The sequence below is a fragment of the Rutilus rutilus genome (genome assembly GCF_951802725.1).
Source record: "Rutilus rutilus genome assembly, chromosome: 22".
Lineage (NCBI taxonomy): Eukaryota > Metazoa > Chordata > Actinopteri > Cypriniformes > Leuciscidae > Rutilus > Rutilus rutilus.
Genome location: NC_140227.1, coordinates 6,185,754 through 6,204,907, shown reverse-complemented (window position 1 = coordinate 6,204,907; position 19,154 = coordinate 6,185,754). Strand labels below are relative to the sequence as shown.

At 39.3% G+C, this 19,154-nt stretch overlaps 1 protein-coding gene across 1 annotated transcript; it reads right to left on the bottom strand.

Moving 5' to 3' along the window:
• Positions 1–75: 75 nt before the first annotated feature.
• Positions 76–18,786, bottom strand: cse1l (CSE1 chromosome segregation 1-like (yeast)). Its single transcript, XM_084396092.1, has 25 exons — positions 18,689–18,786; positions 17,751–17,840; positions 16,857–16,999; positions 16,671–16,772; positions 11,222–11,367; positions 10,965–11,055; positions 10,747–10,854; positions 10,558–10,650; positions 9,243–9,410; positions 8,989–9,118; positions 8,813–8,878; positions 8,532–8,734; positions 5,229–5,313; positions 5,058–5,119; positions 4,829–4,965; positions 4,639–4,742; positions 4,424–4,521; positions 3,766–3,916; positions 3,213–3,421; positions 3,031–3,128; positions 2,849–2,934; positions 2,684–2,765; positions 2,364–2,510; positions 907–1,138; positions 76–780 (listed from the first exon to the last, which is right to left on the bottom strand). Exons 2-25 carry the CDS (start codon positions 17,833–17,835, stop codon positions 691–693), a joined length of 2,916 nt encoding a protein of 971 aa, XP_084252218.1. The 5' UTR covers positions 17,836–17,840; positions 18,689–18,786; the 3' UTR covers positions 76–690.
• Between the last annotated feature and the right edge of the window lie 368 nt (positions 18,787–19,154).

Here is a 19,154-nt window from a genome sequence, read left to right as displayed (position 1 = left end):
CTTCAGCTCCCCGGCATGTGTAAGATCCTCCGGCACATAAACCTTTTTGAAGCAAAAACAAACGTGACCAACATGTTACACAAGTGCTTCATTTTATTTATTAACTAGAGCAGCAAAACTAAGACATGGAGACAAAACATGGTAAATTACATGCAACAAGAGACATTTATAGTTATTTTTTTCTGCGTTGCAAAAACTCGTTTATACAGTAAAAACATCTTCAAAACTACAGGAAAAAGAACAATCGGAAAATACTTTTCCCGTTGATTTGAAAGATGCCACCAAATATCTGCCAACTCCCAAGTGATGATAAATGTTTGTAAAAGGCGACATTTCAAAATACTGACAAATTAATAGTTGGGTGAGACTGCAAACTAAACAATAAGAGAAAGTGTTGAATGGACTTAAATTAACACATGAGGGGAAAAGCCAACATGAGCAGAGGCCACCCAGTGAGTTGATCAGCCCCCTCCACAAGCATAACCATCATTCCTTGCTCGGTCCAATTCACTGCACTGAATCCATTAAAACAAACCCTTAAAACCCCTTCTGTGTGGCCATGCGTCACTGGGCGGTGCGTCTCCACTCATGTTGAGTCCATTGGTCGTCTCAGTTTGGGTGTCTTGAGAGTGTCAGAGATCCCCCTTTCTTGGCGATAAGGAGTCTGTGTGTGTGTGTGTGTGTGTGTGTCTACACCAGCTGTACAGTGGCAGCCTGAAGGTAGCCCTGCAGGTACTGAAGAGCTTCTGCTGGCAGACTGGTGCTCAACATGGAGGGCACCTGTCACAAACAACATTCAGTTAGCAGGTATTCTGGGTAGGGGTGACAAGCATGCTCCTGCCATGTTCTGAAGTCATTTTAGTGTTTACATCAGCATCCCTAAACCATCTTATGAGTGATACTCACCCTTCCAGGACAGGCAGTGGAGAGTTTGTGTAAAGACTGAGCTAGGAGGATTTTGGGATTGTTGACAGCATCTCCGATGGGGTCATGTTCTTTCTTGCCTGCAAAAGCAAGCTGGGAGAAAGCGGTCTGGTATCCTGGAGTGTCCTCTATGTCTATGAAATGTTCATCATCTGGGATGCTGTCATCTTCTGGTAACTCGAACAGACCAATAAGAGCCTGCAGCAAAGGAGCCCTAAAGAACATAACCCAGGTTTGGGTCAATGGCAAATAAGTTTGTCCTCAGTAAAGAAATCTAGTTTTAAATACAAATGTCCTCAACACCATGTGTACGCTGGACGTGACCGTCACTTGAGGCGGACTGCACTGGATGTGACAAAGCAAACATCGCTAATCTATTGGAGTACATCAGAAATAGAACGGGGCATCAGGTTGCCGTCGGGGATCTGTAGTGTCACGCCGCACGCAGTGTAGACAGTGTTAGCAAATGTTCTTAAAAAGAACAAACGATCTGAATAAAAAATAAAAAGTCACGAGGGTCTGCAAGGGTCCATTTTTATAATAGTGTTTTTTTCCTTCTGTTTGAAGGGGCTATATGTAGAATTCAGAAACCCTTGTTATTAGCGATAGCAGTGCCCGTTAAGTGAACTGCAGCCAGCAACGTATTGCTCGCACTCATGCACACTTGGGGCGGGCATACACTGTGCGATTTCAGCAAGGTTACCAACTCTGTACAAGTACAGCACATGCGATATAAACACAAAGCTCAGGATTTGTGTGCTCACATTACGGTCCAACTGTCGAGCTGCGACTTGTCTGCTCACACAATCCATGTGAAATATGCGCGTATCCAGAGACATCGTCAAAAGCATCAGCTATCGGTATCAAGAGGATTACTCATTTCCAATTTATGTATTAAATTATTATTATTAGGGTAGACCTATTAAATTGATATTACAATTCATTTGCCCTGCAATAATTTCATAGCGCATCACCGCTAATAAAAGATTAGACAGATTTGCTTACTCCTCATTGAAAATGATTTAAAAACAATTTGGTTGATTATTCAATGAATTATAGGCCTATAATTAAAATTATTAACAGTCTATAATGTCCGAACACTGCAATAATCAGTCATCAATGAAAATTAAGAGCAGCCTTATTTCAAAAACAACTTGGTAAACACAAAATACTTCTCATTTTTTGTACAATCATGAAAGGTGCATCACTACCGTTTTCATTTCTCAACAAATTTCTCATTGCTTTTAAATTTTTTAAATAAAATAAATCTTAATATATATACAAATTGTATGTAGTGCTCCTTAAATGTTGCTGGTGCTCCTAACTTTTTGAAGGTGAGCGCACCAGTGCTACCAAGTAAAAAAAGTTTATTTCAAGCCATGACATCATATATTCATAATTTTACATATGCTGGCACACAAGCCTGAGTTATGTCTTACCAGAGTTTGGTGTACTCTGTGTCCATCATAGCAGGACACTCAGTGAGGATCTTCGTGATGCCCACAGCACAGATCTTCTTCTCCACCGGCCCTGAGACCTTCTGCACCTCTGGAATCACAATCTTCTCCACAACCATGCCAAACATCCTGAGGAGATGGGAAAATAGAAAGGCTCAGCAATTTTTTTTTTATAAAAGTTAAACACACAAAGACCCTTTTTTCAAAGATATTTGGTTGGGAAAATATCAGTAATAAAACAAAAGCACATAACACTTCCACAATATCTGCACTGCAAAATTTACAATAACAAAGCAACTTACTTTGGCTGGATGCTATCAAATATCTCCTGCAATGCAATGGCACCATATTTCACAGAATAAAGGTTGATAAAGACGAGGAAACCTGTGAAGAGGAAAAGAGTGAGGGTTCAGTATAGTGATTTGTAGTGTAGTAAACTATGATCAGAAATGACCGAAATCACTCACTCTTAACAAATTTTGTTGTTTTGGAGCTCTGGAGCCTCTGAAAGAGCAGAATAAAGATCTGTTTCCTGTACTGGGTGATGGAATCTCTGCATACAAACAGAACAAAATAAATAAATAAATAAATAGAGCACAGAAACATGTCAACGTTTTTTATTCATGTGTCCTCATAATGCATCGCTTACGGAGGCATGTGCTCCACTATACTGTTGAGCAGATAGAAGCCTTGATGGTCATTAGCCTTGGATGCGATGAGTTTCTGGAACACTCCAAGAAGACCAGGCTGGAGGGGTACAATTATTTTAATGAGAGGGTATTCAAGTGAGGTAAACTGCATTATGAGTATTAGGCAAGCAAAAACACTCACAATCTTGTCAGCGGCTGTGCTGGCGATGGTGGCGGCTCCTTTCTCCAGGTAGGCCTGCAGCAGCCGGACGAGTGGTGGGATGTTTCCGGTGCGTTCCCACAGGATGGGCTGCAGGAGGTGAGGAAACAGAGCCATGTAGGAGGAGGGAATGGAGTTGGAGTGGATCTCTAGCAACAGAGACATCACCTGGAAGACGTACGGCACAAACTCTGCAGGACCAGGGGACACAAGAGAGAGGGCTCATAAACAAGTCCTCAAACTATACATTCATCATCAAGAGGTTAAGTGGAGGAAACACATTATATAGATCACTGCTCTTACTAGGGATGTTCATTTTGTTTTTGTTTTCCCCCCAAACGACAACCAAAGTTCCTTAACTGATTATGGTCCATTGATCGAGAAGATTTTCTTAAATTTGGATTAAATTAAAGTGGATTTTTGCGACACCCCAAAAACAAGTTCATAGAAAGGAAACCAAGAAGGCAGAAAGTCACCACACAATTGTGTGAAAACAGGTTTAAGAGTTCAACAACTTTATAATAGTGTAACGCACCCTGTACATCATTCTGGAGGATCTCGGTAAACACCGGAAACAGGGCTTCCTCAAAGCTGCTCACGGTGTCTGGATTTGCCTTGCAGGTGACCCTGATGGACAGGCACAGTGACTCAAACAGGTAATGGTTGAAATGTGGCTTACTGGGATTCTGTAGAGAGAAAAAAATATATATAATAAAAGAGTCATCTTTCAAAAGGGTGCCCAAATATCCAAAAAGCATTTAATGTTGTGGCTGTTTAAAATGGAGAGTGGGAAAAAAAAGTACATATATAAAATATATATTGCTTAACACATAAAGCAGTTTATTTAAATGATTAAATTAATGAGCTCACTATACTACACATTTTATTTAGTGAGTGGCTATTCTCTGATAATTTACATGCTTCAGAAATACTACAAGTAAAATAGTATGCTGAAAAGTATGGTAGTGTGTCATGCTGAACACACCCTGTGTATGAAACATTTGCATGGAGGTGTTCCGTCCTGCCTTTAGGATCAAGTCCGGCTCGGGAAATGTCCCCTTTAATGGACGGATATTTCTGTGTGTCCTGCCAGTGAATCCAATGCCATGGATTGAGACAAGGACCACATTGACTAGACACAAACCTGAATTAAAGCCCCCTTTTGTGGACAGCAGATTTTTTGACTGGCTTACCTTGCTGACAAGGAGGAGCTTGTGGGTGAGCTGGCCAATGAGAGTGGGGATGTAGGGCACAATGGCGTCCTGCAAGAGGGAGAAACTCCTCATGATGGCTGGAGAGGTGGCAAGCAGAAAAGGTCAAGGAGTAAATAGGTAAACAATTATTATATATTAAAGTAAACAAAATAAAGTTGACAAATATGGTCTGTGAAAATGAAACGGACAATTACCTTTCATGATGTACTCGTTCTCAGATGAGCCAGGGATTGCTAAAGCTTTGAACAGATGATTGAGTAACTGCTCTGTGAACGGTGCCATTTCAGTAGGTGTAATGCTGAAAAACAGGATTAGCTTAGAACAAAAAACAATGACACACAATTCAGAGCATGACCACTCTTCTCATGTAGTGGATAAACTCACAGGGTGGAGTTGTTGGCTCCTCTCATGGTGAAGAGTCTCTCGAGAGCATGTGCAGCGTAGGTGTGCTGAACGATGCTTTCTGCCTGCAGGTGGGACACCAGGAGAGGAACCGCCTCCAACAGCTGCTCTTTAGGGAGCTGGAGGACAGACAGAAGACACACCATCACACACAACGAAGGACACTTGTGCAACGGAAAGCACACAATGTAATGGAGAAGAAAGTGCTTACCTGACTTCTGAAGGTCATAACATACTTGATGGCATCTGCTTTCAAAACTGGGAACTCGTTCACTGAGGGGATGAAGAAGAAAACAACTCATTCGAAGCAATACCATCCCACAGCAGTTCCAGTATATGAAACAAATAATTTGTCTGAAAAGTTAAATGAGACGCCAATTACCGTTGGGAGACTTCAGGTCTACTAGAATGTGGTTGACAAAGAATTCAGACAGGTTCACCAACTCATTGGCTTGTGTTATTCCATGCTGTAAAACAGAAGTGAAAGTTTGTAAGACTGTACCTCAGACATAAAAAAAACAAAAAAACAGATGCAAAATATTCTTGAAACTGGCTCCAAAAATCGGACTGCCAAGCAAATAGAATTTTTACAGCTTGTTTTCTAAAAAGTCATATTAAGGTGCGAGACAACACATGTAAGCCTCTTGATTCCCCTGATTCATTACCGATGCTTTGCAGCTCTTTGTGACAAGTGGTCAACAGATAAATCACCATGGTTGATATATCAGTTGATATTTGGCAACTTTTAATTATCAGCATTGACTGACAAACTTTTCTGTGTGGCCTATAACTGTCAACAGAGCTGCACAATTCCAGATAAATTAAGAATCAACAAAAAAAAAAAGTTAGACCAGTATTTGTGCAAAAGTGTGAGCACTGTGAAAGTTGTAGGCTACTTCTAAAATATGCTAAACTACAATTTGCATCAAGTAAGCCATCATCAAAACGATGAAATGCTGTGAACACCTGCAACACTGGAGGGGAAATTAAGAGCAATTATTTAATCCAAGTAAAACAGCTAGAGATAGACCTATATATCGGTTTCCCGATATTTTAGCATTTTCTTATTATCGGGTATCGTTTTTTAAGATCAGATTCACAGATAAATGGAATTGCACGCAAGACCGCCTTTAAAGAACTGCGTGCCTGAGGGGAGATGATTCAACAATGGTGTTCAAAGGTAAAATAATTTGCATCCCTTAATTAATCAACTTTATTTAACATAACAGCCATTAATGCACAAATGAGATGTTACTGTTACACTCACTGGGTAGATGCTCAGATGCTCCAGCAGCGCCACCAAATGCAATTTTTAACATGATCCACTCATTTAAAACTCATTTACAAACTTAAATTATATTAAAGTCTATTATATAAAATCTATTTAGCTAATAAACATCAAAATAATTACAGCTCTGTGGAAATGAATTATCTCCGCGAGAGACGTTCTGTGTAAAATCTAGACCGACAAAAACATTAATAATTCTGATAACATGCCAGATGAGATGGACTACGTAATTGTGATGATGTATTCGCTGTTTTGTTAATTTTTTTCTGACAATGTTGTCTGCGTATTCCAGCATGTTCCATTCTCTTCACTCTTTAACCTATCCAACAACACAAACCTTTTAAAATTGTAGTTTAAAACAAATGCTTATATTTATGGGGAGTTTATAGACTCCCCAGTCATTTATGATCTCCGTTTGAAAACATTAGACCGTAAATATATTTTGCCTGTTGTTAATATGCTGTTGTTATAAATAGAAAGATGCAACAGCAGTAATGTTTGTTTTTTTTGTATTCAGGCATTTTGTTTTATGCTTTTTTTTATTTGTTAGAATTATTTTACATGCTATATTCATTACCTGTTTGATTACCTAATCAAAGATTTTATTTTTAAAAAGACAATTTAGTTACAGTGCAGTATATATCAGGCATGAAAACAGGTCAGGGGTAAAAAAGGTGAGAAGGATGCGGCATATATACCCCCCCCCCCCCAAAAAAAAACAACAACAACAAAAAAACAACTTGTAATCTGCATTGGCATTGTAGTAGGCTACCAGTGTTTCTCACAGGATTTTTGGATCACTGTGATGAGTGGACCTCTGGCACTCTAGGGGGGTTCGGGGGCATGCTCCCCCGTAAGAAAATTTTGTGCTTTTTAATGTGAAATTCATCAATCTGGTGCAAATTAAACAAAGAAAATTTCAAAACTCTTTTAGTTACAGTGTCTGTCTACATTACTACTACAATAATAGTTATAATATTAATCCCATGATAGTAATAGCCATATAGCCTATTGTAAAACAAATGCACTGAAAAATAAAGGAAACTTTCATAATTAGTTTTGTACTAATTTCTATACTTGAAAGAGTATATTTCTATACTTCACATTAAAGATGTGATTGGGCTAGCCCAGTGTCAATCAAGAAAAGAACCAATGGGCCGCTGATCTACGCATTTCATCGGGTCTCAGAGAAAAAAAACTATTTACTACTAGGCTACTATTTATCACGCATTAAAAATGCCCCAAACCAGTCGTCTGTATGATAATCTGAAACAAGCACTGGTGAGCCGTTGTCCTGCTTCACTTCACAGATGCTGAGTGAAAGGAGAATTATAGAATGAAAGGATATTCATTTATATGACACTTTATTAATCAGGAGAACAGCTTGTTCAGCGCGTCATACGTCGTCCTTTCAGTTTCGGTTTTCAATCGATCAAGTTTTTTCACGTTCTCTCGATAAACCACCCCTTTCAATCCGATCGAAATAATTTGTAATAGAGCTGACACTTTGAGTTTTTAACGGGTTATGTTAAAGCGCTACTTGTTATGTTTTTATAAAATATCTATAGTGAATGCATTATCATATCACCGTATTATTTACCGCCATGCAACTGCGAGCCACAAATTAAAGCTTGGCGAGCCGCATGAGGCTCGCGAGCCGCGCAATGAATACTTGTTCCTGCTCGCTCAGCGCTCACGGCGCCCGCGCCCACTCGCGATATTATCTCGCCCACTTCTATGTCAAAATAAAAAATAATGACATTGGCAACATCGCTGTCTGTATCTGACAGGACAGTTAACATTGTAAGCTAACTTACCTCAGGCTTGCTTTCCGACGTGCGGTTCTTTGTTCGGCAGTGTGTCCAGTTCTCAGACTCGCGGTGTAAAAGACTTTGAAAACATTTCTGCCCTAACGTTACTCTGACTCGTATTGGCTGTCATGTTTCGGCATTCGGAATGATGATTGTTTTTTAAAGCTTATAGTTTTGTAAAGTTTATAGGGGATAAATGCTGGCCTCGACCTCGAACACCCCCCCCCCCCCCCCCCCCTCCTCCTCCTCTCTAAAATATTTTCTCATCGGATCTGCACAAATCACGTAGGTGACCCTTTTAGGTTTTAAAACGGCGAATTTCGCCGAAAGGTGAGGAGTTTTCATGCCTGATATATAGTTTTATTTTTTTGCACTCTTTCAGACTGTTTACTGTTTTGTTTTGCATGTAAGGAGGGAGTGAAATTTAAAAACTGTTAAACAGTCTGTTCAGTTCAGTGCTGTTGTCAAAAACAGAAATATAACAAATATCGGTTCTATATATCGGGTATCAGGCACATAAACATGCAAATAATTGGTAGTAAAAAAATTTAAAAACTTGATCAAAACACCATCTATAGCATCTCACCTTCTGTGTCTGAGCTTTGGAGGCCAGAGATGTCACCAGGTAGATAGCGGCATCTTTGTGCTTCCAGTTCACACCAGGGTTCTTGGCATACTCTGCCAGCATGGAGCTCACATAGCCAGAGAAGATGCCTGTCACCGGGCCCTCGAAAAATTTACAGAGGCCTCGCACCAAATCACAGGCTGCTCTACGCCTTGTGTCGATGTCTGAAGACAGAAGGCATCATTTACTACACACATCAGGAAAGCCAAGTGCCTGAACAATATAGTGTAGCATCAACACACCTGAGCCTTCAAGGTCTCTGATGATGTACTCCTCTGAGTTATCTTCAAAAGCCTCTTCATCTGCACCTATTCACATACAAATATCAATTTACACATGTAAAAATCCTTCTGAATTACTTGTACATCTCATTAGCTGGCTTCTTTGTTAACTACTGACATAGAAGACCTTGACATACTTCTGAACTCCATGTTGGGAACGATGACTTTCTCACAGATACTGGTGAGAACATTCTGATCTTCAAAGAGATGTTTATAGTGCGGCCGCTCACACACTGATGCCAAAAACTGGATAGCATTGCTCACAAGCTACAACACACACAATATTATCAGGCACTATTAAGAGAAAACTAACAGCACTATGAACACTAAAAAGAATCTAGTGGCAGACATTATTTTAAAGTCTTGAAACTTTAAATACAATCCCACTTACCAAGTCATATTTGACCTCCTGACCTGTTGTGACCAGCAGGTTCCAGATAGCGGTGACGAAGCGGGGCAAGTAGGGCTGGAACTCTTCGTCGTATTTTTGAGCGTAAAGTGCAGCGTTATCACAGATTTGAGATTTCAACAACTCCAACAGACCAGCCTCCTCCTCATCCTACAGCAAAAGTTACATTTTATTTTCTTAATTTTGCTTATTTGAAGTCTGTGTTAAAGAATTCTGATTTATGAGTAGAGATGCACCGATTGATCGGCTGGTGACCGGAATTGGCCGATTTTCACGCGATCGGCCATGATCGGCGACCGACCGGTCAGTCTGACATATGCCAATTTTATGCCGGTCAAATGCACTAGGGCGCCGCATGATTAACATCACGCAACATCAGCATCACACGTGCACACGGAACACACATGTACGGAGCAAATGTCAGTGGCGCGTGACCTGTGCATATGTTTTTCGTCGTGCATGTTAATCAATGAGTGCATTCACACCGGCAGCAGGAGCAGTGTGTGAGCGTCAAGCAGGAGCGTCGCGTGAGCAGCAGTGAAGAGGGGGTTTCGGCGCGGGTCTATTTTTGCTACGCTGTTCGCGCTCAGTTAAACTGAAAGCACACTTTTGATGGACAAACTAAACATGATTTTACACAAAAAGTGCTCAAAATGCACAGAATAAGTATGTCTGGTGTGTTTTAACAAGAACTGGAGTATGTCAGAAAAGAAAAAGAAGACAAAAATATTTGTAGAAGATTTACCCATTTAAACTTGTTTTCATTATTCAGTTTTGGTTGCAAGTATGGTTATGATTATAAAAAATAAATAAAGTAAACTAGCCAGAAAAAATTTATACTGCAAGGCTATGTATATATATATATATATATATATATATAAATAAATAATTGCCATTACCTGTTTTCCCTGTTTTCATACAGAAGTTTAGTTTGCTAAATATATCCAATTTTTTTTTGTTGGATATTGGATATGAAAAGAAGGAAATGGTTCTTCCATAACTTTAGATGTGTGTGAATTTTCCACACCAGGAGTCATTTATATAGTTCTATTTTATAGCGATTATCTGTTCAAAAAATGATCTGTGTTCTATGCAAAACGTAAAATGTTCTGTTATAGAAAAGATAGAAATAAATATTTGTGTGTGCTGTAAAGTGGTTAAAAAAATGAAAATCGGTATCGGCAGGTTAAACTCAATGAAAAATCGGAATTGGTCTAGAAAATTGTGATCGGTGCATCTCTATTTATGAGCACTCCTCAGCAACTGTTGTCATATTTTAACATGAACACAAACTCACATCTGTTTGCAACAACTTGTTATCCAAGGTCAATAAGTTATGAAAATTTGTCATCCAAGTCTCCATGTTATCCTCGAAGAACTCGGGAAGATCCTGAAAAAAAAAAAAAAAAGAGATGTTACTTGCAAAAACAGACAAAGAATATATAAAGTGCAAAAGGTGTCATGAGAGGAATGAGTGCAGACTTACTTGGAAGTTAAGGCTGTAGAAAAGTTTTGAAATAAGCGTTAGAGAAGAGAAGAGCACTTTCAGGGCGTTGATATCTGTTGCATGAGTTTGACACAAATCAATTGTAGCCTAAAAGAAAAAAAAAATGACATTTGAATTTCCATATCACACATGTTGTAATGATTATAGCATATATAGAAATTAGTAATCACAAAATTACGACAGCTCATTGACTTCACCTTGAAAAGTTCAGTGAGAGGCTGTGCAAAAGTGTCCAGTACTAGCTTGATCTCGGACCACAGCTCATTGGACTTAAACTCATGGCGGTATCTGTAAGACAACAAGAGATAATGCACAAAATTTTGGATACAACAAACTAAAGTAAAAGTCAAGTTTAAAAAGGTTTAAAAACGTACATACTTCACTGAAGATTAAAACACATTAGGTAAAAGGACTACAACGTTGCATTCATCTTATTCCTATGCGTCTCAAATACCTTTTAAAAAGGGAATGCGCCGTGCGAAGAATTCCGTTGATGATGTGGAAGTCTCCACTCTGAAAACGGTTCACCATCTCAGTCAAGAGATCCGGCCATTTCTGAGGAAAGTCCTCTCGCCCGATGATGCTGATCGCATCACTCAGCTGCAGAAGGGAAAACAAGTCATATCTACTGCTTCTTGCTACATGTCCATTTACATCAGCAGTGTTTCCCAACCCAGTTCCTAGAGGCAGTGGTACTCAAAACTTTTGACTCCACGACAATTAGGGCTAGGCTTTACATTGAGTGTTAATGATATTAGGGGTGGGCGATATGGCAAAAATATCATATCATGATATCACAGTCACGAGCAAAATAGTAAATCCAACATGAAAAAGAATCGTGGTAAAATCGTGAATTGTGATTTTCCTGAAAAAAATCGTGATATTATCATTTTTGCCATATCGCCCACCCCTAATCTAATGTTATGAGGTTAAAGGTACACTATGTAACTTCTTTTGTTCAAAATGTATAGAATGAGCGAGTCCCTCATGAATCCATCTCCCAAAGCTTGTTTTTGTCTTCTCATAAATCACTACAGTACGCCTATAAGAGTTTATTTTATGTCATTATGTACTAACCCTCATGTCGTTTCAAACCTATGAGATTTTTGTTCAACTTTCAAGCAAAAATTAAGATATTTTTATGAAATCTGAGAGATTTCTGTCCCTCCATTCAAAGTCATTTCTATAAAACTCAAAAGATCCAAAAAATGCCATAAAGACATCGTAAAAATAATCAATCGATTGCGGCCTAATCCAAATCTTCTGAAGAGACATGATAGCTTTATATGATGAACAGATTTACAACTACGTGCATACTGTAGTAAACACGGACGTTCAAATGCATGCATCACGCACAAAAACAACATGAGAGTGAATAAATGCAGAATAAAATTTTTTGAATGAACAAACCATTTAGTTTGGGAATAGTCATTTTGACATGCTTTCTTGCGATTAGATCTGTGATTGACTGCATTGATCATCTGAAGAGCATACGCGCTGCCAGAACGGCAGTCCTCAAAGTTTTAATAGTATGATTATTCAAAGCGTTTTAGATGGTTTATTCTTATATGTACAGTGCATTAAGGCGGGACATAGAGAACACAGAGTCTCTACACAGACAATCCGCCTCTTATCTTTTTGGTTATATCTTACACTTGTCTGTGTAAGATATAACCAATGAAATTATTTTAAATTATTAAAATATTTTAATAATAAAAAAAAAAACCCCTCTATTTTGGCTTAAAATATTGCGATGGATTTGTATCGAATTGTGACAAGTGTATTGTTACACCCCTAATGTACAGTGGAGAAAATTGGGAAAGTCGCTGACACTTGTGTGCGCGCATATGAAAACATTAAAGCAACACAAAGGAACTTTTCCTCTTCGGTCGCTAGGGTTGGGCGATGTCCCCTAAATTGCCAGTTGACGATGTTTACAGTAAAACATCGTGATGGACGATGATATCGTGGGGTGGGGTTAATTTATAATATTATTATTAAAAACGTGCTTTTTTCCAATACAATTTCAACAGTAGTAATTATTAGGCCCATAGACAACTAAAAACAAACATATATTCAGCAATAAATAAGTTGCAATAGAGAATTAATTGTGCAGGGCTTTCACTGTGAGGTTGAGTTAGCCTACCAACTGATGAGCATAAATCCTCTTCGTGTGTGTGAGAGAGAGAGAGAATGCACACAGTACTTACATCTACAGTGTTTACGGGAATACTCGACTTGGTATTTTGATATATTTCTGTGTTTATTTGGCCGTTTAGGCGCGCAACCGAAGACAAAGGCTACTATGCTTGTCCGTGTTGCGCTCGGAGCGCGCGCACTGCATCCCATCAGTACAATTCAGTTCTCTTTCGCGACTTATCGCACTTTTAATATTTATTTTCAATATAAAGCACATCCTGCTTTTTTCTTTCTCATTCATTCATGTTTCGTTATTAATAACTTTAAACAGAATCGTCAACTGAAATCTGCATGGATTATCAAAAATACAACACATTTATAGGACATAATGGGTCTCTGCGACAAAAATGAAAGTAGTAGAAATGTTTTGAAATGTCGCTTTCCACAGCAAAGCTCCCGTTTCAATAAAATTATATATTAAAGTTTATATAGCTTACTTTTACATTTTCGCTGCTGTTCTAAAATGGTTTTCGCCAGCTTGAATCCCAGTGCAGGAGCTGTAGGTTACCACAGAAACGTAAGCAGTTAGTTGATTGCTGTGGTGACTCGTGACACTCGCGAACAGCACTGAAAATGCACTTTTGCCGGTACAACTTGAATATTATTATTATCATAAATCAAAAATATTTTCATTAATTTTTTTTATCGATCGTTTGTTGGTAAAGGGTGAGAGACCTTGCGAGAAGATTTTTCAAAACCACATGATTTTTGCCAAAGAGCCAGGTGTGGCTCGCGAGCCATAGGTTCCCAACCACTGGTGTACACGAATCAATAGATTAAATTACGTGACCATTTCACGAACTGCCGTGAGACTGGGCTGGTCTGACAGGGTGGGGGGCGTGGCATCACGATGGTGGCTCTCCATCGTGATGTCGGTCGTCCATCGGCACAACCCTATCGGTCGCCCTACAGGTTGGAAGCGGAATTGTCCATTACCGCTGTCGTAAATAATTTCGATTTAAATTAAATTTAAATTTAAATTAATTCAGCCATATATTTGAACCAGAAACTTTTTTTTTACCTTAGTTAATAGGTTTTCCATTTTTATTGTTCTTCACTTTGCTTTACTGTTTTATGTGTTTTCTATCTTATTGTTTGTTTGTTTCCTTGGCTTTTGTAAAGCACTTCGGTCAACACCAGTTGTTTTTAAATGTGCTATATATTGTATTGAACCAGAAACTCTCTACAACGTCAGACACATAACGTTAATTAATATGATTAGCCTTTTGCTTGACTATGTTATTAAACGGCTAATAATGTGTTGCTTATGTTACACAAACCATGTTCCCGTCCACCATCTCAGAGTAAGACAGCTGCTTTCTAAAAATCAGTATCCTTAGAAACGCTTTGAACAACTTAAGCCCCTTTCACACACAGATTCCGTAAAATACACGGATAATGTGTCCCGGGATCGTTTGATTTTGGTTCATTCACACTGCCAGTGATTTTCCGGAATCTGTGAGTGCGTTCACACTAGGGCTGTACCAGAATATTCGAGTATTCGAATATTCGTTCGGTGGGTTGGTATTCGATTCTCAAATTTGACATTCGAATATTCGTTTAAAAAAAATTTTTTTTCACACCTGGCATCCCCCTAGAAACGGTTCCCATTCGCGCTTGAATGGGGCTGTCATGCGTTTTCTCAGATCGGATAGCTCTCTCTGATTTATCAATATGAACAATGAACACATAAATGTGTTTTTGCAAAACGGATATGAATCCGAACTTCAAATCCCGCGCTATAGGCAGATGTAATGGAGTGCTTACACTCCTCTAGTACACTTCACCAGCAACAGCTGCATTTTACTGATCGTCAGCTAAAATTTCTAAATCAAAGACCGCAATAAGAGAGCGCGCAACAGCCCTGGTAAGATCATTTCGGTTCTTTACTTTTAATGAAGTTGATTGTGTGTTAAAGCATCTGCGACCCACTTTCACTTTGATTTGCGATAGTTTGCACGTTGGCTTGATGAATAGATGCTGATCTGCGGTGACGCGTGCTGTAAGCGTCGTCATATCTGGCTATAACATGATATAGCCTAAAACGCTCTCACACGGTTATTTTTTTAGCATTTTTGGGCGAAATACAATACTCTTATTTTAGAGCGCAGAACAGCGGAGTTTGTATGGGCAGAAGTGCATGCCTGAGCTTGGAGGCTATAAGCTGTGTTGCTTTGACATTGTGGAAATAGAATAGAAACAATATATTAGCCTACCCTTTACTGTGTCAGTAATTACTGTGCTGTGCTGCTGATTTCTGATTTGAGAGTTATTTGTTACTCAGAAAAATATTAGGCTGTGTTTTGTATCACTAGTGCAGTGTCCGTTCTCGGAGCCCTGTGCGTGAGGCGCGCGCGCTTCCCGCTCGCGCTGTTCTGTATTAAAAGTTTATTAATTCTGAACGTGTCACGTCTCGCGTGTCTATATTGCACCAAATGTGACACTGCACTCGTGAAGTCGATTGGATGAACGGTTCAAAATGCAAGATAAATAATCTAAATGCAAACAGACAGACACATAGAGATTTCTGCCTTTATTAGAGAGAAGAATATGTTCAGCCCCCTCCCTCCGAAGCTTCGAATATTCGATGTAATTCCTATCGAAGCTTCGAAGCTCAAAAAATTGTATTCGGACCAGCCCTAGTTCACACCATAGACTGTAAAAAAATTTGGACGTAGTGTCCGTGACGTCACCCATAGGTTTCTGAAGACCGTTTCTGAAGCCTAAAGTGCGCGTGGCCGACCGTCGCCATCTTGGCAGCGCGTCACTCCCTAATTTATTTATTTTTACAGTCAGACAATGAGCTGAGGTCACATGACGGCTAATAGACAGCAGACAAACGGTTAATGACGACTAATGACCACAGCAGCGGGAATCCACCTGTCACTCAAAAGTGGACACACCCTTAACTATGCAAAAATTTAAGGCTTAATATAATTTAAACGGAAATTCACCCCCCTCACAGTTGTCATGAAGGGCAAAATTAGCTGTATAGACCAAAGCCTACCGCTCTTTCCATTGTAGTTGTGCACTTGGTGGATTTTTTTACGCAGCGTCTTAAATTGACTGACGATCAGCGCTTTCAATCTCGAGAAACCACAATCCATTTTTTCCCGGATTCGGTCGTACACTGACGCATCACGTACCGTTCCACAAAGCTGGCGAACGATCTCAGCTTCAGTGCGGATAGTAAGGAGCTCCTGGTCTCTGCTTCATTCTAGTTTGCAGACATTTTTTCATTCTTTCTTTGTTGATGACGAACACAAACTTTCTTCTAAGAGAAACAAAATACCCTTTTACGGCATTGGTCCTGGCTTTTGTTCACACTGGGCACGTTTCGGGAATGTAACTAGGTCCCCATGCCGGCATCAATCCCGGGACGTGTTTGCGTTCACAGAGAAGGCACTCTAGCAATTTTTACGTCAAGTGGAAATCTTATACAGTATTACAGTGTCGATCTAAAACGGTGTTTGTTCATAAACAGCTGTCAACCAGCTGATATTAACAGAGTCATAATCTTGAGAACCCCTTGACGTTTGCCCTGGTCGAGAACCACTGCTCTAGAGACTACAACAATATGGTTTATTAAAAACCCAGTAATGTGGATTTTACAGCCAGTGCTGCAGACTTATACCAGATAACAGAAGAATAACTGCAGAAGTATGTAGGTAAAGCAATACTCATATGTTGTCTGAAATGGGTACCTGTTTTTGTATTTGCTCTGGGCTGGTCAGCATCAAATTTACAATGTTGGCTTTGATAGCAGTCCGATCAGGATCAGAGATTTTGTTTGGTTCATCCTCAACCTGAAGAGAACATTCACACATCCACATTAAACATCCACCTATCACACATCAGACTGCTGTAGTAATATTTACCAGGATACTCACTATGCGCCAGTTCCTCTTGATGTAGTTCTTGAAGGTGACGGCCGAACACACACGGATGACATCTTCTTGGGACTTCTCTAGTACTGTGAGCAGTAAAATGGGGTAGTTCTGGTTTCCCTCCACTGATTCAAGAAATTTCTCAGCTAAAGATGGTGAGGCCAACGAAAACAAACAAGAAAACATTAATTCCTTCACCTGGTAAACCACCTCTTCATCTACATGCATCACGAATCAGGGCTATGCTCGGGACAGCTGACAGAATAGTCACTGGCTGCGTCGTCACGAAAGCTTAGGCTATCATCTGCAAAACTGTGTCAAAATGGCATCCTGGCAAGTATTCATGTACACCCACAACTGTACGTATGCCAGGATTTTAGATCTGTGCATTAGGACGTCAATCGGCTTTAATAAGGATCCATTTATATTATATACAGTGAAAACTATGCAGTGTTATTTTATATTTCATAATTTACTGTACCTGAAGACCTACCTGAAAAACACTGATTAATATATTTCTGTTCTATTGCTTCTAATTTGTTTCTTTGTTCTTTATTATTACTGACTGCTAACTTGTCTTTAGTAATGTTTGAACTTTATATTAAGCTAATATTAACCTATCTAGTTTTGACACCGGAACTGAGAACTGTGAAATTTCCCAGGGATCTAAAAATATGGTGTCATAACCATATATGTTAAATACAGGCTTAAATGGGTCAATGATACAAAACAACAAAAACAATAACTTTTTTTGTGGCAGGGCAAGTAAAAAAACCTGATGCATTGACTCAGTAGAAAAAAATCCTTAGCGTTGAGCCCTGCAAACATACGTTCTCATGGTCAAATCCAAAGTAAATTCAATATAGATTTTTAAACATTCTGAGATGTGAATGTTACCTGGCCGTCTCACAGCTGGGTCAGGGCTTAGTGTTTTCTGCAGATACTCAGTCAGGGTTTGGAGATTTGCATCATTGAGCTCCATGATTGCTACAGAAATAAAAACACCATCTATGAGAACTGATGCAGTAAAGTTAGAGATAATCTTTAACAACTCACAATAAACCTTCCAAAAGTATAGAACATATTCAACCACAGCAAGGACTTTCCGTATAGGCTAGCTAGCTGAATCACCATAACACTTATCAAAACCATGTCATTCAGAGAACAGAACACTCTGATGATGATGAAGTAAACGGATGTAACGTTATAAAGACTTGCATTAAAAGTATATTTTGACGTAAGGCTTACTCTTTAATGTTTCTTTTGCATATCCCGTATCTTGATAGTGAAAACTGTTGATATTTATAATCTTGACAGATGGCATTGGCAAAACACATCCTTGGCCTGCTCTGACCGAAGCTCACTATCACGGCCTGACAGGTATCTCACTAGAATTTATGAATAAACACTAAATTATTATCTGTGTGTGAGCGACTGCTGGTTTATGGTGACCACTGTATCAGTTTGGATGTTTCTGAAAGAGTTTAAAGACAGAAACTAGGGCCATGATTCACGTGCTAAAGCTGTTAGCATACTAAAATGCTAGTCATCCTAGTCAAAGTAAACAGCGTTTCAGCATTTTCTATTTAACATGCAGAACGCTGAAGAAACCGTTAAACGGGGTTTATTTAATAAAAGAAAGGCGGAAAACTCCGCTCTGTAAAGTAATCCGTGATGCGGTTAGTTCACGAGCTAACTCTCGAGCTCACTTCAACAGCGCGCGCTTGCGTGCGTTTACATTCAAGCAAGATAATTCAGTATCTCACTGTTTGACAACGCCTAGAAGATGATAGAGAGTGGATTTATTGATAATGAGAAGATATAAAGGCTCTTACCGTTGGCTGTAGGTTGCAGTGCTGTGCTAATCACCGGCGAGAAGTTTCAAACGTCTCACACAAGTGCGCGGTCACGACTCCGCGCATGCGCACTAATGAGACATAAAGGAGCGCACGTGGGGGCGCATGAATGTATATCATGTACCGCCCCCTCGTGTATGTTGTGTGAATTTGATGCATAGATAGGAAAGGTTTGTACCAGCCTCATTTTAGAGAGAAAAAAATCATATAAAATTATATTTTGCATAAAAAATAAGTCTCTTTTAAAGCAAGTACGTAGTTAAGCATATTCCCCCCAGTTTTCGTAGACTGAGAGACTATACAGTAAACTTGTCAAAGGATTTGAGCAAAAATGTAGGCCTAGTCCAATTCCACAAATGCTTCTTTTCTCTAGCATTTACTTTGTTGGTTGTTTAAATTATCCAGTTCAAAAATGTAGTCATAAAATTTATATATTTTTGTAAAC

Excerpts from the sequence above, each read along its gene's own strand:
- cse1l (XM_084396092.1), bottom strand. The coding sequence starts at position 17,835 with ATGGAGCTCAATGATGCAAATCTCCAAACCCTGACTGAGTATCTGCAG. Across the intron at positions 4,743-4,828 it reads GGAGCCAACAACTCCACCCT|CATTACACCTACTGAAATGG; the intron begins GTGAGTTTATCC and ends CCTGTTTTTCAG. Across the intron at positions 781-906 it reads CCACTGCCTGTCCTGGAAGG|GTGCCCTCCATGTTGAGCAC; the intron begins GTGAGTATCACT and ends TGTTTGTGACAG.